This window comes from Poecilia reticulata, chromosome 2 (assembly GCF_904066995.2).
Source record: "Poecilia reticulata chromosome 2, P_reticulata-male-v2, whole genome shotgun sequence".
In the NCBI taxonomy this organism is placed as follows: Eukaryota; Metazoa; Chordata; class Actinopteri; order Cyprinodontiformes; family Poeciliidae; genus Poecilia; species Poecilia reticulata.
In genome coordinates this window covers 13,944,842-13,967,037 of record NC_088831.1, presented here as the reverse complement: position 1 = coordinate 13,967,037, position 22,196 = coordinate 13,944,842, and the positions used below count along the sequence as shown (strand labels likewise).

The 22,196-nt window shown below is 43.6% G+C and overlaps 1 protein-coding gene across 2 annotated transcripts in view; it reads left to right on the top strand.

Annotated features, from left to right (window-relative positions):
• The first annotated feature begins 15 nt into the window (after positions 1–15).
• The window catches only part of LOC103457726 (kalirin-like), a 40,020-nt gene continuing 17,839 nt past the window's right edge, over positions 16–22,196 (top strand). For both annotated transcript variants that reach the window (XM_081612737.1, XM_081612734.1), the window contains exons 1-39: positions 16–1,677; positions 7,077–7,151; positions 7,255–7,369; positions 7,543–7,735; positions 7,894–8,117; positions 8,195–8,519; positions 8,651–8,773; positions 8,853–9,044; positions 9,843–9,974; positions 10,049–10,183; positions 10,269–10,361; positions 10,481–10,603; positions 10,680–10,796; positions 10,978–11,052; positions 11,341–11,463; positions 11,563–11,615; positions 12,723–12,870; positions 12,957–13,153; positions 13,241–13,338; positions 14,230–14,393; positions 14,496–14,615; positions 15,057–15,136; positions 15,207–15,345; positions 15,417–15,551; positions 15,722–15,884; positions 16,029–16,144; positions 16,391–16,513; positions 17,153–17,335; positions 17,404–17,528; positions 17,630–17,696; positions 18,299–18,408; positions 18,495–18,564; positions 18,650–18,739; positions 19,014–19,106; positions 19,304–19,415; positions 19,492–19,682; positions 19,755–19,856; positions 19,966–20,120; positions 20,417–20,519. In XM_081612737.1, the coding sequence (XP_081468863.1) occupies positions 1,623–1,677; positions 7,077–7,151; positions 7,255–7,369; positions 7,543–7,735; positions 7,894–8,117; positions 8,195–8,519; positions 8,651–8,773; positions 8,853–9,044; positions 9,843–9,974; positions 10,049–10,183; positions 10,269–10,361; positions 10,481–10,603; positions 10,680–10,796; positions 10,978–11,052; positions 11,341–11,463; positions 11,563–11,615; positions 12,723–12,870; positions 12,957–13,153; positions 13,241–13,338; positions 14,230–14,393; positions 14,496–14,615; positions 15,057–15,136; positions 15,207–15,345; positions 15,417–15,551; positions 15,722–15,884; positions 16,029–16,144; positions 16,391–16,513; positions 17,153–17,335; positions 17,404–17,528; positions 17,630–17,696; positions 18,299–18,408; positions 18,495–18,564; positions 18,650–18,739; positions 19,014–19,106; positions 19,304–19,415; positions 19,492–19,682; positions 19,755–19,856; positions 19,966–20,120; positions 20,417–20,519 (5,037 nt within the window). In that variant the 5' untranslated portion in view covers positions 16–1,622. The remainder of the gene's footprint in view (positions 1,678–7,076; positions 7,152–7,254; positions 7,370–7,542; positions 7,736–7,893; positions 8,118–8,194; positions 8,520–8,650; positions 8,774–8,852; positions 9,045–9,842; positions 9,975–10,048; positions 10,184–10,268; positions 10,362–10,480; positions 10,604–10,679; positions 10,797–10,977; positions 11,053–11,340; positions 11,464–11,562; positions 11,616–12,722; positions 12,871–12,956; positions 13,154–13,240; positions 13,339–14,229; positions 14,394–14,495; positions 14,616–15,056; positions 15,137–15,206; positions 15,346–15,416; positions 15,552–15,721; positions 15,885–16,028; positions 16,145–16,390; positions 16,514–17,152; positions 17,336–17,403; positions 17,529–17,629; positions 17,697–18,298; positions 18,409–18,494; positions 18,565–18,649; positions 18,740–19,013; positions 19,107–19,303; positions 19,416–19,491; positions 19,683–19,754; positions 19,857–19,965; positions 20,121–20,416; positions 20,520–22,196) is intronic.

Below are 22,196 nucleotides of genomic sequence, written 5' to 3'. Positions count from 1 at the left end.
CTTTTATCTGTTATTTAGTTTCTGAAGCAGAATCAGTTAGAGGTGACGTTTACATTATTTTAGGTCATTTTCTTTTTTGTTTTGTCCTGTTATAATAATAGGAGGGTGACTACTTTATTATATTTTTAATGGTTTTCATGTTTTGCATTGAATTTATTTCATTCTTAAGCTTTGTAGTTCTAAATGATAAACATATTTTATAGAAGCTGATTTAAAACAAAACCATTATAAAAGTGGAAATCAGTTTATTAGGGTCAAAATACAGTATTCCACTGTCTGGAAATATTAACCTTTAATAAACATTTATAAACAAATAATACATGTAAAATTTTATTATTTATAATATTCATTTTACCCATTTAATTAGCATATTTTTTTATTTTACTTCATGTTAATTATCAAATCTAACCATTTTCATAAAATTTCAAAAGGCAAAGCAAATATTAAAAATAGGAATTTTTTTTTAAAACAAATACTTCAGGTTATTTATGAATAAAATAATCATTTAGCTAAATAATAATCAAAATGTAAAAATATGAATGTGTAAGATGTTTGCAGAATAACTATAGCCAGGAATAAAAGTATAATAATGTCAACTCATCTGCATGTTGTTCCCACTGCCTTCCTGCAGGTGGCGCTGCTGCTCTAGCTGAGAACATGGAGAACATTTCCTGATCTGAACTCCTGCCTCAGATCCAGATGCTGGTTATTGTGCTGCTAGCTGACTTTATGATTTATTTATTATTATTCATGAAAATAAATCAAGTGAGTCATCAGACATTATAAAAGAAATGATGAATCAGCCGAAAAAAATCATAAAATCAATCAAAACTATTTTATCAAAACGGAATATGATTTGATGATCAATAACTAGAAATTTTCAAATTAATAAACTATATTATATTAAATAAATATTATAGATATAATTAATATACTATACATAACATACTAGTATGTTAGTATATTATAGTATATTACACTAACATACCATATTTTATTATATTATAATATATCATATTATATCATATAAATCCCGAGCTGGTCACGTCAGACTCCTCATGTTGATAGTAACGGTACCGGCAGCACCGGTAACGTTGTAGTAACGGGTGGAGGCGGGGTGTGTGTGTGTGTGTGCGTGTGTGTCGGTGCAGCAGATGCTGCAGCTCTCGTGCACAGCGCTTCTCTGTCTCCAGTGCGCCTGCGTGCTGAAACACACACCGAGCGGCCGCAGGAGACACTGAGAGGGGATACCCGGTCTTTCTGGGCTCCACGGTACCAGTAACGGCACCAGTAACGGTCCCGGTAACGGTGACGTGATGTGATGCGATGCCGCGCGGGATCACGGTAACGTAAGCCCAGCAGCAGAAGCAGCAGCGGAGGAGGAGGAGGAGGAAGAGGAGCAGGACGGACGATCGAGGCTGAGCCGAGCAGGATGCAGCACTGACGGTCCGATCGGTACCGGGAGGAGAGGAACGCATCCCACCGAGCGAGCAACGGAGCCCGCGGCTGGTACCGACCCGATCTGATGTGAGGCTGCGGGGATGGACGGGTAGCAGGGAGGCGGAGCGGACCGACCGAGCGACGGCACATAACGGAGGAGGAAGAGGAGGAGGAAGAGGAGGATGAATCCGGCTGAGGGAGGAGGAGAAGCGGGCCAGGACGGCCTGGCGACGGCAGGTGGGGTGTGAGCGCGTGCGCGAGGCGCGTGCGTGTGGGAGTGTTTGAGAGGGAGCTGCTGTCGCCATGATGCTCCAACATCCGCCCATTGAAGGTCCGTCTGCGTGTGTGTGTGTGTGTGTTTGCGTGTGTGTGTGTGTGTGCGTGTGTGTGTGAGAGAGCATGCTTCTCCAGCAGCACTGAGGCGCGTGCACGCGCATATCCAAGCTCGCGCGCTGTGAGCGTGAGTTGGGGGTGGAGGGTCCGACCAAGGAGGATTGTGGGAAGGCCTGCTGGCCCTTGAAGCTGGTGTGTGTGATGTAATGTGGAGTGTGTTCACATCTGTGGAGAACCTGAGGGGCCGTCAGCAGCTCCAGGGGCCCGGAGGCAAACTGAGGGGTTCTGAGGGGAAAAAGTCTGGTCCTGAAGGGACCTGAGAGGCAACCAGGGACCCCAATTCTGCCTTGAAGGGCCTTCAGGGCCCCAAATTTGGCCCTAAGGGTTCTGATGGGTCCTGCTAACCCAAATTTGGTTCTGAAGGGTCACCAGGGGCCCATACTCGGTCCTGATGACGTCTCCTTACTGCAGACGTTTGGCTGAAACTCACCGAAAACCTGAATCTGATGATGGATTTCTGTAGAAACTAAAAGCCAAATGAAGGAAATGTCTGCAGTGGGTCTTTGTTAATCCAGATGGATTAGGATTGAACAGATTAGATGATAACTCAGGTGAAAACCTGGCAGGTACCTGAACAGACGGTTGTTATAATTATGAATATTTGATCCCATTACGCTTCAGATCAAAACCCACAGAGCTTAATTTCAGCGGCAACTGGGATAACGCTATATTAACAACTTTATAACAATAAAATGATTATTGAACGTCACACAGCATCATGCTGTGTGACGTTCAAGTTAACTCTTAAAGAAAACTAAACTTAAATTTTTATTAACAATTAACTTTGAAACAGGAAGATATTTTAAAATTCAACATTAAGCACAACGAAAAACAAAGCAGAAATAAATAAACAGATATTTATAAAATATTAATAATCAAAATGCTAATAAGGTTCAACAGAGATGTGTATTCTCTTACACTTCATGCTGAAATCTTTAGAGGTTTTTTCAAGTTTGCTGCGACACAAACTGCTACAGGAGATCTAAATGAGTCAGAACATTTAATTTCTCGTTAGGATCAGTAAAATATTTCAGAATCTGAAGACAAACGTCCTGAACGATTCCTGTTGGAGCGACGAACTGATGATACATTTAATTAAAACGCCTCGTTATGAACTGATTTTAAAAACAGAGCTGATATAAATGTTATTGCTTCTGAAAAACTTCTGATGTCAAACATGAGATCAGAGTCTGAAGCAGACAGCTGCAGTCAGCAGCGACCTTTGACCTCTGACCCCAGGAAGCCTGAGACGGCTGAGCTGCTTCACACGCTGAATGTGCCGACAATTCTCACAAACATGTTTAAACTGAAAACGACTTTTACAGATTAAATTGGCAGTCTTTTATCTGGGAAGGTAAAAAATTAAAATAAAATAAGCATTTTATGCCATTTAATGGAACAAATAAATTTATGTCAGGAGATAAAAGCATTTAATGTGAAGAAGATAAACGATTAATTTCAAATAAACATAAAACAAACTAAAGAGGTTTTATTTTTATCTAAAAAAATCTTTAAATTTAGTAAGGAACATAGAATGATTCATGTTTTGTAACCGAGGTACTTTTATTTTGGAAAAATCTGGGATTTTGTGTTTGATCTTCAGGAGTTTTTGTAATTTTTCCTTTCAGTTATTTTGGTAAAACTTGGGACACAATTTAGATAAAGTTGATAAGTAACAAATTAACACGAACAACAAGCAATAGAAAAACAAAACACATTTGTATCTAAATAATAAAAAAAGCACAAAAAATGTTCTTTGAGAAAAAAATCTAATTAAACTTTATAGTAGATGTGAGAAACTAAAATATAAAAACTAAATAAAATTGCAAGAGGAAATCTGATACTGATTTGTATCAATATTATTGATATTTTGGATCGATTTACCCAACATGCTTTTATTTTGAAGAAATAATGGATGAAATCATGGTTTTGATCAGATTTAATTACATTTACTCAATGACATTTACTTGAGTAACTTTTTTGAAAAAAAAAATACTTTTGGGAATATTTGTACTAATTTGTGCTTTTCACTTTTTACTTGAGTCATTTTATTCTGAAGTACCTATACTCTTACTCGAGTAAAATTTCTGGATTCTGTAAATTTCACCAGACTCAGACACACAGCTGCAGTTTCTGTTGAAGTTGATCAGGAAACATTTTCTTTTGCTTGGTTTTGATACTTTTTTGTTTCTTATATGAATTATTGTAATTTGCCTCCTCAAAATACCAAAAACTCCAGTTAATTTATATTTTGGTTCATCTGATGATGTCATTTTAAAATATTAAATTATTGATCATTCGATCAGCTATCAGTAGACTTTTTACCAAACACATTTTTACCGTTGTGGAATTACTTGGACGGATACTTTTTACTTTTACTTGAATAAAATTATGTTGAAGAAGTGTTACAATTGTTATAATTTTGGGTTCTCTGCCTCGGATCCTTTCTGCTGCTGCGTAGATTATTTTTTGGTGGATTTCTAAACAGTAAATCTCCATGACGACGGAGTTGGAAGTAGTAAAACTGATTTAATATATTGCTGAATCGTTGCATGTTCAGCGTTGATGGTAATTATCCAAATGGCGGCGGAGAAATGCCAGAGAGACGCGGTGAGGTCACGGAGGGCCCTGCAGCTCGGGTCGGGCTCTGGGTCGGGTTCCGGCCTCTCGGAGGCAGAGTGAGTCTTCAGACCCTCTGGCCTGACATTTCAGGCTGGAACGCATTCATTAGCTGCTGTTATGTAATCATCAGTTTGATGAGTCCTGACAGACTGACAGCAAGTTCCTCCAAAGGCTCTTTCATCTGCTTCTATTCTGGGCCCAGCGCCGACTCAGTGAGGGGGGGTCTGAGTGGAAATCCCCCTGATTGGCAGCTGATTAGGGATCAATCCACTTCCTGACAGAACACGCCGGCGCCAGGCATGTTAGCGCCCAGCAGATTACAAACGCCCACCACTCAGTCATTAGCTTCTGCTCCATGCTAACACCAACACCTCATCACGCTGTGAGAGACAGAAAGTCATGGCAGCGGCAGCTACAGTGGCACTTCTGGTGGCAGCTGCCACGGCTCAGGTGACACAGCTTCTGTGGGAAAATTAATACAATTATTTAGATCAAATAAATTAAAATTTTATTTAAAAATTCATGTTATCAATCGCCTTTGATTCGGTGACAGCTGATAAGGCTTTTGTGCCAGATTGAATATTAAATATGAATATGAATGTTTATTTTCAACAAAATTATGATTTTTTTTAAATTAAAAAATTAATAAAGCCACCACTGATTCTGTGGCAGCTGACATGGATTGTGTGACATATGACACAGCTTTTGTGGTAGATCGGACAAAAAGTAAATAAGTTTATTTTGAACAAATCAAACAATATAATTTAATTTAGAAATTCATAAAACTAATTTAGTGGCAGATGCCGCTGATTCTGTGGCAGCTGACACACCTTTTGCGGCATCGGTCGCAGCTGTCACCAAAGTCATGGCAGCTGTCACCAACATATATATGTATTCTTGTTTCTGTTTTATTAATTTGTTTAAAATTTCATATTAATCATCAAATCCACCACAGACGTCGTGGCAGCTGCCTCTCTGCCTTGCCTGTTGCCTTTTGCTGAAGGTTTAACTGAGTTAGCAGCTGGAATGAAGTTCTGATCAAGCAAATTATCTCCATGTTTCTGCGACTTTCATCTGATTTTCAGCCAAACCTCCCTGGACTGGAGAGAATCGGCTCATAGCTATGATTTCACTAATCGATTGGTGGAAAACGTGATTGAAAAATGGACTCAAAGGCCGTTTGGATTACTTTTAGAGCAGATCGAAGCCCATCATGGTTCAATTTGCTCCCTTGTGAAGAATGAACTCAGCCCATTTCCAGCTCGGTCTGTGAAACGTGTAAAAAGGTTCTGAGTTTCTGTAATCACTGCGGCTCAGCTGGAGCCTGATGAGTTTCCACTAGCTCAACGCTTGATTATGAAGATGATCAGAGGCAAATCTAAAGATTCCCTTTGTTGGTTGTTTATTTATAGTGGCAGAAAGAAAAGAGTAGGATCTACATCGTTACAGCAATTTTCAGCAGTTGTGTCTGCAGCCGTCACTAACGGGCGACGTAGACAGAAACTGAGAAAAGCGGTTAAAATAAAGTCGAAAACATGTTTCACTTTGCTCAATTGGAGAACTTATTGATCCTAAGATGTAATATTCACCGTCATCAATCAAAAAATGAGCAGATGAAATGAGTTGACTAAATCCAATCAGCAGACAGCCTCAGTCATATCAATAAAATCTTAAAGGTTCCCAGAAGAACATTCATTCATTAGTTCTCTGTTCACTGGATACAAAGGTGTTCAGCTGAAGCTCATTTCTGACTAAAAACCCAAAATCTGGAAACATTCTGCACGAGGGAACAGAAGAGTCCAGTTATCCTCTCCTTGTTATAAAACATCCTCTCTTTATTTCGCACAGACATCAAACATTCCTGTATCCCAAGGTCGTCTCTGCTGTAGTTGCTGAGTGTTCTTGGTGTGTGAGATGAAAGCCCGTTGGGTGTGGAGGAGACGGAGCAGGACGGCGGTGGAGAGCCAGAGAGACGTTTCTCTCTCTCAGGGTTATCTCTGCCTGTCGGGCTGCTAATGTGAGACGTTTAATGCCCTCAGTGTGCGAGTGTTGGATTAGCTTCCTCCTGCTGAGCGGGATGAGCTGACGCATATGGGAGCCATGTCTGAACACAGACACACACACACACACACATGTGTTTCTTTCTGGGGATCCTGGTTACACATTGTCTCTAAATCATCAAAACCATAAAATCAGCTTTAATAAGGTTTTAGCACCAACTCTAAACCTGTGAGTTTGGCAAGTTAAATCCTGACTTGTAAACTGTTCTAACACTCCTTCACTCTCCTGAAATGATTTGTTTCGTTGATTAGAAAGTTACTGCTCCAAAAAGTGCAATTAAAGCAACTATTAAACTAGTTTTTAACGAATAATGTCACATTCTTTTAACCACTTAAGCTTAATTTATACAATATTAGATTATTTATGGATTAACTGACTAATAAGTGGATGCAAAAGGTGCTTAATGTGAACCAGCTCCTGCCTGAATGTCTGCAGGAGATTGAATCTGCTTTGGATGTTTTAGGTGGATTTCTGGGGTATAAAAAAGTCTCTTGAGGTTGGAGGACACAGACTAGACCAAGACCAAGGACAAGCTAAAGATGTTGACGTTTGTCTTCCAGGTTCTGGTAAAGCAGAGACTGTTCGGGCCGTGGATGTCCTGACGGTGCTCAGAGAGAAAGTGGCCTTTGTATCAGGTAAAAACAGTGCTGGTTTTATTCTGGTCCTGCTGGTTTTATTCTGGTCCTGCTGGTTTTATTCTGGAAGCGCATTGAAGTCACAGTTGTATACAATTTCCAGGTGGAAGAGACAAACGAGGCGGACCAATTCTTACCTTTCCAGCAAGGACCAATCACGATCGAATAAAACAGGAAGATCTCAGCCGACTGGTCACCTACCTGTCAACAGTTCCCAGGTACAACTTGGAATGTCTTTGCTGCTAAGACTGATAAGGATCGGCTTTGTTTTATTCAGACATTAATGTGAACATAGACCCCAGTGTGGCAGAAAGTGCTCTGTCTTTAGTTTTGTAAGCAGTGTGTTGAAGGAAGAGACGTTGGTTTTATTGCTGCTCTGTGTTTCCCTCAGTGAGGACGTTCGAGCTCGTGGCTTCACTGTTGTGGTGGACATGCGCGGCAGTAAGTGGGACAGCGTGAAGCCAGTGCTGAGGACGCTACAGGAGTCATTTTCCTCCAACATCCACGCAGCTCTGCTCATCAAACCGGACACCTTCTGGCAGAAACACAAGACCAACCTGGGCAGCGCCAAGTTTAGCTTTGAGGTACCACAAGCTGTTCTTCAATCATGGGCTCTTGACTGGAGGCCAACTGGAAGATGCAGAAACTTAACAAAGATATGAAACATCTTCTAGTGCCACTCCCTAATGTTCAAGCTGTTAAGGTTTCCTGCATTGAGGCAGTAACCTGTCTCTGCCCTCAGACCAGCCTGGTGTCAGTGGAAGGCCTCTCCCGGCTCATCGACCCCTCCCAGCTTACGGCAGACCTCGGCGGCTCTTTGGAGTACGACCATGTGGAGTGGACCGAGCTTCGTTTGGGACTCGAAGAGTTCTCCGGAGCTGCAACGCAACTTCTGACTCAGCTGGAACAGCTGGAGGCCGGCTTGAACCGCATACCAGAGCCCAAAGACGTGGACGAGGCCCGCAAGTGAGTACCTTGGGTTTTTCATAGGTCAGGGTCGCTCAATGTCGACCTGAACAATAACGTTAGGGAATTCTCATCAGACTTCTAGAGGAACACAGTCGTCTCCGGAACACAATCGCCACCGCACCAGTAGATGCCCTGGACAGAGAGGGAAAGAGCTTGCTTCAGCGAATGCGCCTAGGCCCCTCACATGGTGACGGCTCCACTGAGGGCGGGGGAGGCGGTGGAGGAGGCGGCACCTGGCTGTCAGGGGGTACTGACTTCCAGAGTGTGGCCCCAAAGGTTTCCTCTCTGCTGGACCGGCTGCAGGCTGGTCGCACCCACCTGCTCCAGAGCTGGAGCGACAAAAAACTGCACCTAGACCAGGGTCTCCAGCTGCACCTGTTTGAGCAGGACGCCACCAAGGTGAGGTCATGACCCAGCAAGCAAGGTTTGCATTATTTTTTCTAATGTTCAATCAAGTTTTGCATCGTTACATGCAAATCCAGAGCTGCTGTCTGACCCGTCTGTGTTGCTGCTGCCTCTCCTTGTCTCAGATGTCGGAGTGGATCGCCCACAGCAAAGAGCTGTTCATGCAGAGTGTGACAGAAGTCGGTCAGAACCACCAGCACGCTGTCGACCTGCAAACACAACACCAGCACTTCACCGCCAACTGCATGGTCAGTGTGTACGTCTCCGTCTCTGACGCCTTGCTGAGTGTTTCATGACTTAAACATGGCGGCGCCTGCGCATCTGCAGAACGGGAGCGTAAACGTGGACAGCGTGGTCACAGTGGCAGCAAGACTCGCCGAGGCCGGCCACTATGGAGCAGAACGCATCGCCATGGTGTCGTCACGGTTACAGGAAGACTGGAAGGCATTGACGACCGCCCTGGAGGAGCGCAGCAACACGCTTGCCATGGCAACTGGCTTCCACCAGGGGGCAGAGCAGGTACCGTTACGTCCAACACTCAGTAAGCCATTATGGACTGAAGTAATGTTATGTTTTATACGCCACATCGCCTCACAGTTCATTGACTGGGTTGAACTGTTCTTTCCTTTACCAGTTTCATTGTCCTCATTTGACATCACTAACCACAAGTTTGTCTGTTTCCAGAGTTTTGCTCTTTACCTTCTTCGCACTACTCTTGTTCTTTCCGCTTTCCATTTTTTGAACTCCACTGACTGAGAGCAGACTTTTCACATCAGGATGCGTCTCTGGAGAAAAAATTAAGAAAAGCTACCAGCAGAGGCGTGTTGTGGCTTTATGCTCTCTGCTGCTCCAGTACAGAGCATAATCTATCTTTATGTTTCCACCAAGGGGAACTTACCTTTATATCCAGTACAGCATAAACCATTATGACCTAAAGTAGCAAAAAAAGTGTCCCGAAGTCCAAAGGAAGGATTCTGTCTCAGCTCCTAGCTCAGTTTCTGGGTCTAAATCACATTTTATAAATGCTCAAAGAGTAATCCTACCTGTTCTCTCTGGACTTGTGGCCTCATGGCTGCTTGGAGTCGTATCTTTCTTCTTGCTATAAAGACAGTTAAGGGCGTAGAATCATAAAAATATTTAAATTATGCAACATTAGGATTTATATGCAACAATTCATGAGTTCTTTGCCTTACCCGTTTCATTGTCCTCATTTGGCATCACTAAAGTGTTCAAAAGTCCAAGAGAAGGTCTTTGAAGACTATCTGGTCTTTCTTCATGTTCGGGATGGTTCTCACCTGAGTGTATCTTTCTGTCCAGTTCCTACTGCGGGTGGAGGGTTGGGTGAAGACGTGCTCTGAAGGTCCCTTACCGACTGCAACAGCAGAGCTGGAAGCTGCAACTAAAAAGCACCAGGAGCTAAACGAGGAGATATCTGCCAACTACACGCAGGTATTGGCCTGAAGTCTCAACTCACGACTTTGTGTCCGCATGAAGGAACCTGAAGTCTTCCTGTTTGCTTGCAGGTCAGTGAAAGTGGAAAAGCCTTAATGGACGTCCTCCAGCGAAACGCCAGCAGTGAGTCTGAGGAGTCGGCAGCCAAGCCGGACTTCACCCCGGCCACGCACAGCATCATGGGAGTTCTGCACCAGGTGATGCAGGTAAGGCTCGGTACGATGTGCCGTCAGGGCAGAATTACGACAGACAGACGTGAAAATGGACCGGGACTTTCTCCTGTCTGCTCAGGGTCACCATGAGGTGGAAGGAGCCTGGCAGCACAGGAAGCTCCGCCTCCACCAGCGCCTGCAGCTCTGCGTGTTCCAGCAAGACGTTAAACAGGTCAGACCACCAACATCAACGCTTACATCAGTCAATCAATATTTGAATAGCCCAAGGCACTTGCTTTAATAACTGTCCAGATTACATCCAGATTTTCCTTCCACCTAATTTTCCGTCAGGTGTTGGACTGGGTGGAGCAGCACGGAGAGGTTTTCCTCAACAAACACACTGGTGTGGGGAAGTCTCTGCACCGGGCGCGGGCGCTGCAGAAACGGCACGACGACTTCCAGCAAGTCGCTCAGGTGACCCAAACGTTCCCAGATCCGGATCCTCCGTCACACTAAACCAACCTCAGACTAACCTCTGGTTGTCTTTCAGAACACCTACACCAACGCAGAGAAGCTTCTGGAGGCGGCCGACCAGCTGGCCCAGGCAGGAGAGTGTGAGGAGGAGGAGATCTACCAGGCGGCGAGAGACCTGGAGTTGCGAATGCAGGTAGCCGGCGGGTGTCTATGTCCTGGATGGTGCTGGGGGTTTCTATGTGCATGGAGGTGTCAATAAGTTCAGAGGTGTTCAGTGTGTCTAAATGCTGGGGTTGTGACTAAATGCTGGGCTGTTTCTACATCTTGGGTTGTGTCTAAATGCTGGTTTCTGACATCAGTGCGGTGTGTTGCAGGCCTTCATCCAGCGTGTGGAGCAGAGGAAGCTGCTGCTGGACCTCGCCGTGTCCTTCTACACTCACACTAAGGAGGTAACATCCCTAGAAACACAGAGACTCATCGTTTCTAAACGTTCATGATCTTTTATAGCAGTAGAAAAATTGCTGACGCACAATTATATGTTGAAGGAGTCGAAATATGAGAAAATAAATGATTTGGTGTTCTCATTGATGAGATAAATAACTGATGGTGTAAAATAAAATATAATAAAATTTATGTACAAAGCCCATAATGAGAACAGATATTAAATAAGAAAAAGCAGATACGATGAGTGAATAAACTAAAACGACCTGCTCTCTTCTTCTTCCTCTGCTCCTCAGCTGTCGGTGTGGATGGAGGGCCTCCAGAAGCAGCTGACCTCTGACCTCTTGGTGTGTCCAGACACAGTGGAGGCACTGCAGGCCCTGATCAGCCAGCAGCAGCAGCAGCAAGCCAACACACAGGTATGCCGCTGCCTCAACCCCAGCGTCTCCATAACAACCTAACACTCCCTGACCTTTGACCTCTCACCCCCGCACTAACACTCTAACCCTGACCCGCAGGAAGCTGCGATGAGTGTCATCCGGGAAGGAGAAGATCTCATCCTGCAACTCAGGTGATTTATGGCATCAATGCCTGATACAGAATCTAGGGGGTGTTTTCTAGATCAGATCATCTTTACAGATTATTATTAGAACATTGATTGATTGATTGATTGATTGATTGATTGATTGATTGATTGATTGATTGATTGATTGATTGATTGATTGGCTAAGTTTTTATCAGGACTGTGATGAGAAGATGCCATGTATTGTCATCAAGATACACTAGCTGCGCTTCTATTGATCGTAAAATTGCACAAATAGAAATTATGAAAATTAATCCCTTAATTTAAAAAAATCTCAAATATTTTGATAAAAGGTTTTTGCGTTAGGTTTTTTAGTCATGTGGTCTCCAAACATCGCGTTAAACTCATATCATGGTCGCTGCCTTGATTTTAATGAACTAATCATGCGAACAAACTTATTCACATGTGATTTTAATTGCATTTTTATATTTAATAGAAACTGTGAAATTGTATTTATACAACATTTGTAACAGAAACACGTCTACTGAATTTAAAAAAAAAATCAAGCATTTTTTCTCACCGTTGACGTTAAATTAGACTAAAAGTTTTGTGTTGGTTTGGATGTTTTATAAATTTAAATGTAGAAAACATCACCATGTTGTCAATTTATGTTTTTATTAGAAATTATGCTGCCATGTTTTTTTCTGTGATGGTATTTGGGTTTTTCTTTCATAATATTTAGATTATATTTGGTTCTGAAAGGTTTATTTTTGTTGAAGGAATTGAAAATGATTCCGGGCATCAGATGAATAAATGTTTTCAGGTTTCTTAAAGCTACGGGATTTTATTTTAATTTCCGTCTTAGCTTGAATTATTTTACCTTTTTTTGTGCTGATTTGTTTCACAAACATGCATGTACAAATAATCCATGTCTTCTCGGTTATAAATGTGTTGGATTTTCATTTGATTCATTCAGGGTTTTTTTTTTAATCTCACAATGACAATTTCTTGTAAGATTTTTGTGTTTGTAGAATTTTTGTTTTGCATAATTTTGTAAAATGATGTTTCCTTCCAGGTTCTGATATTCTTGGTAATATTTTTCAGATGAATTGGTTTCCTTTCTTCTGTACATACTAAGAGGTGCGCTTGTTTTAGGCCCCAGGGCAGCTCGGTGGCCCATGTGGAGTCGGTGTTGCAGCAGTTGGAGGAGTCCCACGCTCAACTGGAGGAACTTTTCCACCAGAAGAAGATCAGACTGGACATTTTCCTGCAGTTCCGCATTCTGCAGCAGTGCACCCTGGAGGTGACGCCCGGTTCTACACTTTTCTACCAAGTAAAACCTTTTCCTGCTGTAATATTCCTGATTCTTTAACATAATTTGGTCTTCAGGTAACTGGGGAAATGGATGCCTGGAAACAGGACCTCCAAAAGCAGTCCCAGGACTTTTCCTCTGAGAAGCTAACTTCTCCACGGTTAGCTGATGCTAACTCTGAGCAGCTAGCCCAGGACAAGCTAGCCCTAGGCCAGTCTCGCCTGGCAGAGGCCACACCTGAGGCGTTGACCTTGGCTCAACAGCGTATCCACAGGTAGACTGAGCAGATTGGCGCCATCTTGCTGACTTATGGTACATAATATTTTTATCAGGTCAAATTTATCATCTGACTGCTCTGCAGGCACATGGAGCGAAGGCTGGCGATGAACAATATGATCTATGAGGTGATCCAGCAAGGTCATGACCTTCAACAGTACATCACAGAGGTCCAAGCATCAGGTAGGTTTCAGGTTTTACTTCAAAATGAGAAAAGAGGTAAAACCTGCTGCCATCTGCATACCATACAGAGGGAAAAAAAAGATACACGGTGCTAATGACAGAGCCTTGAGGTACACCATAAGAAAAGACAGGGTTCAGATAAACAGGTCGATCACTTGAACAGTCAGAGGTGGTGATAGACTCCTGTCACAGGAACATGTTTTATTAAAACGGTTTTCACCCCAAGTCCTCATGAAAACAGAGATTTAGGGATTCCTAAACTGTCTTATCCCAGAACCATGTTTGGAACGAGAGAACAAGAACAAATGTTGCAATTCTGCTTCCCAATCGAACCAAATCTACTGAACTGTGAGGTGTTAAACATCCTGAGTGATTCTGGATTTGGTATCAAATGTTTTTCGCTTAATCGGTGCTTTAGTGTTTGTAGGACGTTTAATGACGGCGCCTGGTGAGGGAACGAAATGATCCGTGTTGGAGATCCATAAGCAGGTTCAGATCCCCTGATTTCAGAAAACGCTGACACTTCTTGGAGCATCTAATGACCAACAGTCCGGTGATGCGAGACAAAAAGGTCCAACAGAACGTCGGCCATGTTGAATCCAAAGTCTTTCTATTATTAGTGATTCAATCTGAACAGAATAAAATCCTAGAGAGCCACAAGAATCAGTCAGCAGATTTTCCCCAGCGGCGACCAGCCCAGCATCACACTGATGTCAGGGGTGGAGAGGGGGGAAAGGGGGACGGGTTGCTATGGAAACTGCTCTCTGAAGCACACAGCTGATCCCCATGGAAACCGGCGTATTGAATTCGCCATGGAGACACACACATCAGTGTGTGCATGCACAATGAGGCAGCTGGTGTGTGTGGTTTCTAAGGTGGAGCGTGTTGCAGGTATGGAGCTGTCGGAGGCAGAGGGAGGCCTGATGGCGCAGGTGGAGGAGCTGCAGCGCCTCCTGCAGGACAAACAAAAGGAACTGCAGCAGATCGCAGACCACACACACACATACCTGGAGCAGAACCTGCAGCTCAGACACCTGCAGAGCCAGGTCAAACAGGTAACACACACTCAGCCCTCTGCACACACACACTCAGACTTCCTACTGCTTACCTATATGTGTGTGTGTGTGTGTGTGTGTGTGTGTGTGTCTCTCTCTCAGGTGCTGGGCTGGATCTCTGAGGGGGAGATGAAGCTGTCCTCCTGCATGCTGAACTCCAGCTGTCTGTCTGAAGCCGAACAGCTGCAGCGGGAGCATGAGCGCCTCCAACAGACTATCGAGGTTACTGCAGACACACCGACCTGAAATAAAACATTTAACCCTGAAGTCTGTCACAATAAACAATCAATTAACACCATGATCAATTTAAAGTCCCATTCAGATGACAGAAACATCACAGTTCATGTATTTTTTTATTTATTGATTTTGGCAGTTCCATTTTGGATGATTTAAAATATTTTCCAACTCCAGTGTTAAAGCTGTAAGAGTTTTATACAAAATTAGAGTTTGTTGGTTTCTATTGTGCCATCATTATAATACTTGAAAATGATGTCAAAGCAATATTATTGTTTATCAAAATAATTTCTGTAACAATTTATTGTAACAGCATCCTTTACATTTTATATAAAAACCAAGCAGAAAGTTGAGTTTTCCAGATTGTTTTTCTAAACGAATGGAAATCAAAAAGGACGTTAAGGAAACTGGACTCGCGTTGTGTTGCAGGCTCTGCTGCATGCAGACTCCCTGCAGAGAACCCACCAGGTGGCGCTGGCTCTGCAGCAGCGAGCTGAGCTGCTCGTCAGGTAAGACGCAGAATTTCCTCCATCAACACTGGACGGATCCGCTCACCAGGAAGTCTCTGCTTCTGCTCAGGTCAGGCCATTACGACCCGGATGCAGTGAGGGCCTGCGCCCAGACGGTGGCGCTGCACTGGCAGACGCTGATGCTGAGGATCGAAGACAGACTGAAGCTGGTCAACGCATCCGCCGCTTTCTACCGGACATCCCAGCAGGTAAACACCTCTGCAGTTCCACGTTTAACCACTGGGAGAGCTTCATGTTCATCACTGTACCGACTGACCAGGTGTGTGGCGTCCTGGAGAGTCTGGAGCAGGAGTACCGCAGGGAGGAGGACTGGTGCGCAGGAGGAGAGCGGCAGCCGGAGCAGCTGCTGCCGCTCATCAGCAAACACATGGAGCAGAAGGAGGCCTTCCTGAAGGTAACACTGCAAAAAATACCTTCGGTTCCCTTTAGAAGAGATAAAAAATAGGTTTAAAAAGCAACGTTTACCCTGTGGATTAACTTAATTTCTGTGTTTTACTGAGGAGTTCCTCCTGGTTTCATGTTTTCTGGAAACAACCTGTACCAGATCTGTTTCTTCTCTGACAGGCGTGTACGCTGGCCAGACGCAACGCTGAGGTCTTCCTCAAGTACATCCATCGAAACAGCGTCACCATGGCCAACATCTCCGGCCACAATGTCACCGTCTCTGCGGTGACAGGGGTCACCGAGGTCACCGGGCACTCCAGAGTGCCGGAGCAGCAAGTCAAAGGTTTACAAACAAAAATAGTCCACATATTGTCAAAATAAAGAGTGTAACCAGGACAGAGCCCAGAGGGACGCCACAGATAATTGGACTCTATATTTAGGGATTTTAGAGGTAGTTTAGCTGACAGAGATGCTTCTTTGTGCTCAGGAATCCTCAGCGAGTTGCTCCAGAGAGAAAACAGAGTTCTTCATTTCTGGACGCTGAAGAAACGCAGACTGGACCAGTGCCAGCAGTACTTGATGTTCCAGAACCACGCCCAGCAGGTAAACCGAGAAATGATAAACATAACTCCAGAAGTCAAACACAGAAACAAAACGACCCTCTGAAATAATGTCAGCTGCTGCTATTCCTCAGTTTGTGTAAATATCTTGTTTAGAAGTCATTACAATATTTTTCATATTGTATTAAAAAACTAGAATAATGATCAAAAACAGAAAAGCATGAGCCCCACAAACAAAGGCAGCTCTAAATTTCTGTAAATCTGTAAATTTTAATCTGTCCACATCCAGGCTCTTGAATGGCTGCAGCAGTCAGGTGACCATTACCTGGCCACGCACACGTCGCCGGGGGCAACGGCGGCCGAAACGCAGGAGCTGCTGAACCAGCATCGAGAGTTCTGCATTTCGGCAAAGGTTGTTCCAGAAACCAGTTTCAACTTAAAGTACCGCATACTGGGTCATTTTAAAATTAAAAAAGAGGAAAGTTTACACCAAAAACCAACAATTTAGAGATTGATCCCAGAAATTTTCGAAAAAAAACCTAAGAAATTCTGCATTTTTTCTTACAAATTTTCAACTTCATGAGCTCAGAAAATTCAATTTTTTTTCTAGAACATTTCTGTTATTATTTTAAGAAAAGATTCTGACTTATTTCTTGAAATTTTAAACTTTTCAAACATAAATGTCTTTGTTTTTCTAGAAAACCTCTAAGAATCTTTTAATTTCGGAGTTTTTTCTTGTCTTTTCAAACTCAGAAAATTTCTCAGATTGATCTAAAAATTTTGGAGTTTTTTGTCAGAAATTTTCTTCTTTTTTCTAAATGAGAAAAAAAAAATTAAAACATAAATCTGATCTGAAGATCAGACGTATAATCACCACAGTTAATTTACTATTAGCTGTTATTTTAGCATCTAACATGAAGCATCTTTGCATCTAGACCAGATGAAGCTCAAAGCAAACAGTAAAAATTTAATATTTCTGTCCTTTTTGGATGGTTTTATCTGATGACATGAAACTGTGAAAACAAACGATGAATAAGTAAATTTCTCGCAGCACACCCAGGAGAAGGTTCACCTGCTGATCCAGCTGGCTGAGAGCATGCTGGCTAAAGGCCACGCCCACCGCGCCGAGCTGCGCCGCTGCGTTTCGGCGGTGGACAAGCGTTACCGCGACTTCACGGTCAGGATGGGTCAGTACCGCCACCTGCTGGAGGCCGCGCTGGGCAGCAGCTCTCAGGTGATTAAAACCCTCAGCTGCTGCAGATGCTAACCGTAATCTGAAGGCTAACAGCGGCGCTCCTTTAGGACAACAAGGACCTGGAGCTGGAGCTCATCCCCAACAGCCTGTCGGACTCGGACCCTGAGGTCAACCTGTCCGACCCGAGTCACCAGGTCAGCGACGAGAAGAGGCGCTCCGCCCGCAAGAAGGAGTGAGTACGGTGTGTGTGAGCGGCGCGCCGGGAGCGACGTTCTGCTCTATTAAATCTGTGTGTGTGTATCTGTGTCTGTGTCTGCGTGTGTGTGTGGGCAGGTACATCATGGCCGAGCTCCTGCAGACTGAGAGAGTTTACGTCAGAGACCTGCAGGAGTGCATCGAGGTAAAACATGGAGGATTAGCTCAGCGTGTTAAGAAAAACACACACTCTTCTAATTAAACATCTGAACTTAATGATTTTCTGTTTTTACTGTCATTACATCAGAATTATGGTTACTAAAACTATAAGTCTGACAGGTTTGAGAAATCCTTTAATCTCCATGGCAACCATTTAGTTGTTAAAACGCCTGATTGGACTTAGCCCCGCCTCCAAGGCGCAGCTCCTCCCCTTCTCGGCTCCTTCAGACTAGCCAGCAGTAATTAGCAAACAGCTAGTGGAACTGGTGAGCTCGTTATAGGAGCCACTGCTTAATAGAGGAGCCACAAAGCGATAAATAAGGAAATAACATTTCTTTTAAGTCGTATTTGATATTTATAGCAATTTTATAACAACTGAAGTTACTTAGCTGTGCTATAAAATGTAACTATGTCCCTTTAAATGTCCACAGTTATTCTGGTGATAAAACAAAGATTATTCCAAAAACATTCTCTGACCAAATGAACCAGAAATTCTGTAAATGTTTGAAGTGAAAGTTGTGCAGGAAGTGTTGTTTTTCCCTGTAAGAAGCGGCAAGTGACGCTGAAGTGACTGCTTTGCCATTGCAGACGTACCTGTGGGAGATGACCAGCGGCTCGGAGGAAATCCCACCTGGACTCGCCAACAAGGACGACGTCGTTTTCGGAAACATCCAGGACATCTACGAGTTCCACAACAGGTAGACAAACAGAAACAGTTGTTATACAGCAGGGTGAAACAAACAGAACCGTTTAGCTTAGCAGCTCTAACCTTTGTGCTTCTCAGTATTTTCCTGAAGGAACTGGAGAACTATGAACAGCTCCCAGAAGACGTGGGACACTGCTTTGTTACCTGGGTAAACACAGAGGATTATTGCCCACTGATGCTACATTTAGCTGACATAACGAAGCATTAACGCGTCTCTGTTTGTTTCTGTGCAGGCTGATAAGTTCCACATGTACGTGACGTACTGCAGGAACAAACCAGACTCCAGTTTACTGATCCAGCAGCATGGAGTCGGATTCTTCGAGGTCATTTTCCCACAAAACCGCAAAACTTCATATGACTGAATAGCGGTGTTAGCTAGCTCTTTGTTAGCTAATGGATAACTCCAAACTATAATGATTGAAACTATTAAATGTTTGAAACATCACTAAATTTATTTTTGCAGCAGCAGAGATTTTTACATGATGTTCGGTTTGTGAGAACTGAATGAGGAAAGATGATGTGACAGTACTGAAAAGGTCCAAATGTTCTATTCTGAGCTGAAGGGATGAATGAATATTAACATTTTGTTTTGAGCAGGAGGTCCAGAGGAGACACGGCCTGGCCAACTCCATCTCCTCGGCTCTGATCAAACCAGTGCAGCGGATCACCAAGTACCAGCTGCTGCTGAAGGTACAAACACAAATACATCAGTAAAAAAAAAAAAAAGTTTGCTCCTCCGTCTGCAAAACAAATCTGGAGATTTGAAACTGAAAGGAGTCAAAGTTTGTGTCTGGAATAACAAATGAAAGCTGCCACATGTCTCTGCTGCTTCTCTCGGTGCAGATTACTAATCTGTGTGATCGTCAGCTGCCTGTGTGTGTTTGCAGGAGTTGCTGGCCTGCTGTGAGGAGGGCAAAGGGGAGATTAAAGAAGGCCTGGACGTGATGCTGAGTGTCCCAAAGAGAGCCAACGATGCCATGCATGTCAGCATGCTGGAAGGTAGAGCTTGAGCCTCGCCGTGACTCTGCTGGAGACGTTTTTCTGTTTGTCTGATCTGGCTGTGATGCGGCTCCAGGTCTGGAGGAGGGCCTGGAGGTGCAGGGCGAGCTCCTCCTGCAGGACTCCTTCCTGGTCTGGGAGCCCAAGTCTCTGATCCGGAAGGGCCGGGACCGGCACCTGTTCCTGTTCGAGTTGTCGCTCATCTTCAGCAAGGAGATCAAGGATTCCTCTGGACGCACCAAGTATCTGTACAAGAGCAGGCTGAGGGTAATGAAGGTCATATGGTCATTAAACGCGCAGAGGAAAGGAGTTTAACTGACCTGCTTGTTTCCATGTCAGACCTCAGAGCTCGGCGTCACTGAGCACATCGAGGGGGATCCATGTAAGTTCGCCCTGTGGGTCGGACGAACGCCGACGTCCGACAACAAGACCGTCCTGAAGGTAGGAGCACAATTTTCTCAACTTAAAACCTTTTGAGCAAAACGTTACCCAAAACCCTGCTGCTGCTTCAAAAAATGTAATTTAATAAAAGTGTTTATTAAACCCTCAGGCGTCTTCCTTGGAGCTGAAGCAGGAGTGGGTTCGCAGCATCCGACAAGTGATCCAGGAGAGGCGGGGCCACCTGCGGGGGGCGCTGCGGGAGCCCATCCCCCTGCCCAAAACGCCCAACCCGACCCTGGGCCGGCAGCGCAGCATCACCCGCAGGTGGGAAACACAACCAGTTCTCACAAACGTTGATTTCTGATCAATTCAATAACTGATTCATTTTTTTAAAAACTGAAAAGGTTTTATAACATGCAGATTTTTGAGTAAATAAGAGTCAGAATATGTTTAAATGAGTGTAAGAAAGTTATTAAACTGGAGCTGATTTCCCAGAATGCTGCAGTATTTCCAGAGCAGCAGTTTTGTGACTAACTGCCTCCTATGTAATAATAATAATAATAATGAAATCCAGACGGACGTTTGTGTGTGAGGGAAACTAAAGCCGTTGTGGTTTCCAGGGAAACGAGCGAAGACGCGGACAGCCTAGGCGATGCCAGCAGCCAGCCCGACACCGTCTCCATCGCGTCCCGGACGTCGCAGAACACGGCTGACAGCGACAAGGTAAACACTCAGGGCGACGCCTCAGAGGGGCGTGAGCGGCCCAGTGATGACCTCATTACAGCTGCAGGGTGTGTGAGCTTGGTGTGTGTCTGAGGGATTTTCCACTCAGCGCTCTTCTTCTGCAGCCGCTCAGACGAGGTACGTTTGATTTTCTCACCTAACGAGGGCTAGAAGAGGGTAAGGTTAGGGTCAACAACCTCTGACCTGGTGACCCTGCCATCCGTGGTCCACTGGTCAGGGTCAGGGGTGAAAACTCGGGCGGACAGGAGGGCAGGCTGAGAGCAGCGCGGCGACGCTAACTGGCTCAGTTTAAACATTTACGGCGTCGTTTTGTTTCCGTTTGGTTAAAAACTTCTGAACATGAAGCAGCTCTGAAAGATAAAACTAAAATAATAAAAAAAAATCTGAAGAATTATAGAAATGAACTGAAGCATTAAACAAGATTTTATAAGAAGTTTGAAGAAAATTAAATTCAAAATGTTTTAAATAAAAGTTTTCAGGCAGGTGACAACCTATGAAGAATGTTTGAATTGAACGGAATCAAAATATTTTGCAATGCAAAAGATTTCTGAATATATAACTGTTTAAAAAAATATAGACATAGGAGCGCTAAGCCTGATTTTAAGAAAATATCTTTGTGAAACAAATCCTACAATTAAATCATTTCTGTCTAAAAATTAAATCCAAACATGAACTTTTAAGATTCCAGCCTTTAAAATGTTTTTGTGATTTTTAAAGTTTCTGACCCAACCGGAGGACAGTGAAGTGTTTGTTTTTCTGTCCTCAGACTTTCTCCTAGTTTCTATTTGTTTATTTTTCCTCTCCTGGTTTTCCGATCTTCTCGCCTGTTTTCCATGTTTTGGGATCACAGCTGTGTTGCATTTAAACGGGAAACTCCCCTCTACTCCCTGCGGACCACAGCAAGAGTGGTTCCTCCCCTGGCTGGAGCCCACGTGCTCCGACTCAGAGCCAGCCGTAACCATAGCAACCTCCACCTATAGCTCCAGTCATGTGACTCCTTTTGGACCAATCAGAGCAGCTGTGGGATGATGTATGTGGCTGTCATTAGTCATGTGTTTAATCTGCTGAGAGCAACATTAGGTCAACGCTCATGATGCTTTCAATTGCAATCCGTCATCACAGTGTTTCAACACGGGGAAAAAAATCAATATTTAAAACTCAACAGAAACATCTTGGTATGTAAAATTTTCAAATTCTAAAAATACATGCAATAAAACTATAAAATACACAAGCATATTAATATCTCAAACTAATTATATATTTATATGAATATAAATTTTTTTTCTCAGTTAAAAACATTTTAGAATCAAAAAGAAAATCTTGATAAATAAATAAAAGCACATATCTTTGATAAGCATTAGTGAAGCCTCCTGCACAGAAGAGGTTTCTGGATGGCAAGTCAACAAAAAAACCCAACAAAAAACCACTAGGCTTTTCCAGCAGCCATTGTACAGAGCACACAGCAGGAAAACCAGCTGACCAAATGTCCTGGAGTTTAGCTTTGGCTGCTAGGAAACGGGCTGGGTTCCGTTGGTGTTGCTAAGTAATGAGTCTCAGCTTTTGGTGTTGCTAGGTAATGGGCAGTGCCTGCTGTTTGTGATGTTACAGTCTGGAGGTTTTTGAAATGGCTCGTTTTTCGGACATAGTTTTATGCAT